This window comes from Limulus polyphemus, unplaced genomic scaffold, assembly GCF_000517525.1.
Source record: "Limulus polyphemus unplaced genomic scaffold, Limulus_polyphemus-2.1.2 Scaffold102, whole genome shotgun sequence".
Classification (NCBI taxonomy): Eukaryota; Metazoa; Arthropoda; class Merostomata; order Xiphosura; family Limulidae; genus Limulus; species Limulus polyphemus.
Genome location: NW_013665712.1, coordinates 70,918 through 76,525, shown reverse-complemented (window position 1 = coordinate 76,525; position 5,608 = coordinate 70,918). Strand labels below are relative to the sequence as shown.

Genomic DNA, 5,608 nt, shown 5'->3' with positions numbered 1-5,608 from the left:
AAATGTACAAACATATAATACAGCTTACATCTCTGTTTCCTCTGTTTAGCTGATAATACTGCTTTCTGTGAATTTATCCGGTCATTTTTTCCCCCTAACTTTTGTGTTGTTGGTGAAGATTCTCTATGTGTTGTTTCCGTATAATTTATCTTCTTTTAGAATGCTTTGACAGAATAAAACCTTAGGAAAATAAACATTAAAATATTAAGTATTTCTGTAACAATTTAGTAGTTTGAGAGTTTCTTTTCCAGTTAGGTTTTGGATAAATAACTCCTTACAACGAGTCATGTCAGATGCTCATGTATTTATTTTCAGGGGAACTCTTATCTTTCTATTTGTCACGTCTTCTTGGTATACATAACGTCCCTGCAGTAACTCTGTCAGTGCCAAGTATTGGTGAGCAGTGGAAAAAAAGAAATGTTTCGAGCTTTCTTTCTAGATCTGGATGGACATTAAACTCTACCGTTGCCTTAATTCAGTGGGTTAATCATCTCGAACGGTAAGGCTTATGTTTTAAAAAAATATTTTCAACATTTTATTTCACAACTATACAATTCTCTCTCTTTAACTTCGCTAAGTAATCTTCGGTTGCTTGGCATATAGAAAAGTTATTCTAATAATCACTTGAATAATTTAGACAATTTTTGTATTTCAATACGAGGATAAGTTTATTTAGGTTATATTGAAGTAAACAATAAAAGCGAAGTATCTATGATCACAACTAGAAGATTAACCTGGTGACGAATATAGCTAACTTAATATACAGTTCTCACTTATAATGATTAGAATTCGTTGATTCGTGAGCCGACTGCTAAGAATGACGTCATCAACTTTTTGTGAGTTTTAGAAGTAACATTTTTGCTAGTTTTATTTACGGAAAGCTCATTGAAAATATGCTCATGCAATATCGAAAATAAATTAATTAATTAATGATTTGACCAGTTACTGGTAAAAGAAAATAATCGTTGTTAAGTTGCACAGAATTTTCCAACTGGATTATAAGCGCAAGTGTAGACTTTTAATGACATTTTAATGGCTGAAATACCTTTCATCGTACTGTATTGAAATGAGACAATTCTTGTTTGTTTGTTGCTAAGAATAAAGATACACGAGCTTTCTGTACTCTGCCCATTTCGAGTAACGAAACTCGATGTTTTACGTTAAAAAAACCCAGACTTACCACTGAGCCACCAGACGGCGAGAATTCTTGATAATTGCTAAACGTTATTAACATATTCAGGATTAAAAGAAAAGGTTTTGTATTAAAACTGTAGCCCTAGCGCTCTTCTGTATTAGCTTTCAGTAATTGTATGAAGTGTGTTTGTAGCATCGTATACAGATTGAAATGGCACTTCACCTGCTGGGGTTTCTTAGTGAGGGGGGTAACATCCAGTGAGAAGTTGGGTTTCTTATTGAAGGAGTAATATCCAGTGATAGGTTGGGGTTTCTCAGTGAGGGAGTAACATCAAGCGAGAGGTTGGGGTTTATCATTGAGGGGGGTAACATTCAACGAGAGGTTGGGGTTTATCATTAACGAAGTAACATCCCACGACAGGTTTGGGTTTATCAGTGAGAGAGTAACATTCAGCGAGTGATTGGGATTTTCAGTGAGGGTGTAACATCCAGCGAGAGGTGCATGAACTCATTTGGCGCTACTAAAATCCTATTGTTTAAGAAATTGTCTGGCTAGAGATTACCGAGTTTAGTAGTAACAACATCTCACACGGTTCGTTATTCTGATGTTCAGATGTCAATGGAAATCGACTTTTCGATTATTTTGTATCCCACAGGGAGAGAATGCCAAAAATCCTGCTCCATGCTTTAGAGAAACAGCAAACAATTTCTCGAAAAACTTTGGAACTTCGGAACCTAAGCACAGAACAAATTGTAGAGCTTGCGCAGTGGAGTGATCTGATCATTTTTGACTACGTCACTGGGAATTATGATAGGTAAGACTGGCATGAACCAAATGTTTTAGTATTATACAATATGAACGCATGTATCCTATAGGGTTATAAGTGATTTACAGTAATTTTGTCGTTTAACCTTATAGTTCCAAAGGAAAGAACATAATTATTTTCAAAGGAGAAAAACGAAATGATAAGGTGTACTTCTGTATAACAAATGCGTGCACTTTTCACGTTTCCTTACTTGTAACAGGTTCCGCGTGATTCTTGATAATCCATAATATTCTTTTTTTGAATTAACTAGTTGAAATATATCATTCGGTGACGTCAAGATAATCCATCGAAAGTTTTATGTCACGATGCACGTATTCTTGTTAGGAAAAGTCTAAACATATCTAGTTTAACATAAATTATTCGTTAAAGTAAGAAGTGTTAACCCCAAATCCATTCCATAACAATGAATTTAACGCTACAAAAATTCCATGAACAAGGAACTTTAATCGACTCGCAGGCATCTGTTAATCCCTAATAATGCTGTGGGGAGATTGGTTATTAGTTTTCTTCTTGTAACACGATGTTGCAAAGTTGCCTCCTTTGACAATGGAGTAAGCAATGGATTTTTTAATATCTTCCAATATTTATGTATTGTTGTAAAGTTACCTCTTATGAAAATTGAATAAGCAATGGATTTTTAATATCTTCCAATATTTGTGTATTTATTGCAAAACTACTAATACTATCTGCCGCCATCCCTAATTTTGAACTACTGTCAATCAGCAGCCCCCACTATCTACGTTAAGGGATTGAAAGTCACTCTTATAATGCACTCAAAGCTTAAAGTGCAGGGAATATTTTATAGTATTGCATGCATTCAGATCCAACTCGCCAGCTCCGAAATCTAGAGTTTTACTACAAGGCCAAACTGCCCACATTTTCCAATAAAGAAGAAATTAGTTAATGTAGAGGCTTCTGAAATTTCAAGAAAAAAACAGTACGTAGAAATTACCCGGTCACTTTTTTTATTTGTTACCATTTTCTGCTTTAAAAAAAATGGGTGTTGTATATTAACAATTTAACACCAACAGAACAGAAGGTTCCAACAGGATAAGAGAACAATCAGTGTAATAGCAATTTATAAAATTTCCGCCTAAAAGTATATATTTTAATACAGTTAACAGAAATTATAATGAAATCAGAAAACACTTCTACTCTGAAATAATCGTTGAAATTTCACTAAAATGTACGAATTCCAAATTAAAAAAAAGAGCATTCATTGATATACTTTTACTCTAAGTATGATATTGTATTGCGCATATTTTCGCCCTTTAGATGTCTGGAATCCTAACTAAGAAGTGTTTACAGTACTCGCTCTGCTGCTCGAAGGCAGAAAAAGAAAACAGGTCCAACAGTTTCTTTCATACCTTCTGATGTAGTGGAGGAGATTGATTTTAGTATAAAAGGTCGAGATTACGAATTCATTAGGTTTACTATACAAGAAAATGGCACTGAACTGGAGCTAGATCCAACTGATAACAAGTCTGAAGGCGAAGAAAGTAGAGACATCAGCGACAAAGATGAGGAACGAGATCACTCTACAAGCGATCAAAAAGGGAAAACCAAATAAACTGCAATAAGAATCTAGGTACAAGACTTTGTATTTCAAGACATTAACGATTGTTGTTTGTTTGTAATTAAGCACAAAGCTACACAATGGGCTGTCTGTGTTCTGCCCACCACGGGTATCGGTACCCGGTTTCTAACGTTGCAAGTCCGCAGACATACCGCTGTGCCACTGGGGGTCGCAGACATTAACGACTGACAATACCATTAGTCAATATGACAAATCAAACTAACAAACATGCAATACAAAAGGTGGTAAAACTTCGAACGCTACTGAAGCCGAGATCATCAGTTTACAAGGGATCTACTTGTACTATGATATAGAGCAGGGGTGAAATTCTCAAACAACAAAAGTAGAGGTACTTAGTTTGGTGAAGTGGACCAGTTTTTGAAAAAGAAAAAAATCAAAGAAGCTAAAACAAGTCCCAGTACTAGATATTGCCTTAAATAACGTATTCCAGTACTCAGTACCGGTGAGTACCGGCACAATTTCATCCGATATAGAAATAGTTTTCAACTACAGATTTTACTGGTACTGATTCTATAGCTGAAGAAATGACTCACAGTCGTTTTGAGGATCTGCTTAAGTACTGGAAGCGATCCAACTCTTCAAAATTCGGTCTTTGCTTGAAGAAATTTGAATAAACATGAGGAACGACATTCAACTGATAAACAAATTGTTCCCTTCAAAGGTATTTCGTTCATTTATGAAACAGTACTTGAGGATATCAAGCCCCACAAGTGGGATTTCAAGAGCTGGAGCAGGAGGAGTCGGCGGACTGACTTGTGACTTTGTAAAAGTAAAGAAGAAAATAAAGATAAGGTGTTGCTGAAGATATTTTAGTAGGTTTGACAAATGATCTGCCCTTTGATATGAACTTCAAGGTGTATTTTGATAACTGAATAACATCATTTGAAATGTGGGACTATGGGGACCATCCGGAGCAATCTTCCGAGAAACTGCACTATGATTGTGTGTTTGTTATTTTAATTTAGCGCAAAGCAACACGAGGGCTATCTGCGCTAGCCGTTCCTAATTTAAGACTGAAGAACTAGAGGGAAGGCAGCTAGTCATCACCACCCACTACCAACTCTTGGGCTACTCTTTTACTAACGAATAGTGGGATTGACCGTAACATATATCGCCCGCACGGCTGAAAGGGCGAGCATGTTTGGTGGAACGGGGATTCGAACTCGCAACCCTCACATTGCGATTCGAGCGCTCCAACCACCTGGCCGTGCCGGACCTCTGCACTATGAATTGGGAGAGAACTAAAGAAGTCAGGAAGAGGAGATTATGACAAAAGAATTGAAATTACCTCTAGACTGAGTGTTGTGAGATTGATGGATAATAAGACTGGTACAGGTAGTTTCTTCCTACTGTGAATTTAAGCCTAAAAATGAACGAAGCCGATGGAGAAACAAGGACAGATAATATGGAAGTTGAAAAAGTGCTATAACAAAGAAGTATAATACAAACATGGGAGGGCTGGATTTGGTGGACGTTTTTTCTGGAACGATACCGCGTTGATACTCGTTCAATGAAACAGTACACGAGACTTGTATACTATACGTGTGTTTCAACTGTATATGTTTCCTGCGACATGTCAAATAACTTAGTGAAGCAGACGTGCATCTTATTGGAATGGGTAGAGCTGAAACTTCCCTGAAAGTTGGTAAGCCTCTCAAGAAAGTACGTCATCGCATGGTGAACAGTGACAATCTGGTAGTGCGGAAAAAGAAGAAGCTAAACCTTCTCACAGGCTAGCTAAAGACGTTCGCTTTGATGAAATGTCCATTGACAAGTTGTAGATGCCAAGCAGGCAAGATTTAAATTTTATTCAAAAGGTTGCACAAAGCTTATATGTTGAAACTGTAAGATTGCTTTTAGAATCTCGGCATAACATTACAGTTTGAGCACTTGTAGTTTGAGCCATGTTCTTGCAGGTTTATGCGATTGCGTATGTGGGTAATAAATACTTTGTTTTCACCCACTAGAACTATCATAATCTTCTGTTGTAAATTTACTACTCTAAGGATGTTGTATCGACCAACAGAAGCAAAATAAACAGGTTTTTTTT

At 36.5% G+C, this 5,608-nt stretch overlaps 1 protein-coding gene across 2 annotated transcripts in view; it reads left to right on the top strand.

Annotated features, from left to right (window-relative positions):
- Positions 1-5,608, top strand: part of LOC111088700 (extracellular serine/threonine protein kinase four-jointed-like) — a 50,871-nt gene that overhangs the window by 44,004 nt on the left and 1,259 nt on the right. Inside the window, exons 4-6 of one of the 2 annotated variants that reach the window (XM_022399516.1) lie at positions 316-499; positions 1,791-1,949; positions 3,237-3,547. In XM_022399516.1, coding sequence (XP_022255224.1) covers positions 316-499; positions 1,791-1,949; positions 3,237-3,252 — 359 coding nt within the window. In that variant the 3' untranslated portion in view covers positions 3,253-3,547. Of the gene's footprint in view, positions 1-315; positions 500-1,790; positions 1,950-3,236; positions 3,548-5,608 lie in introns of those variants that run through there. The other variant, XM_022399512.1, reaches the window with a different exon arrangement.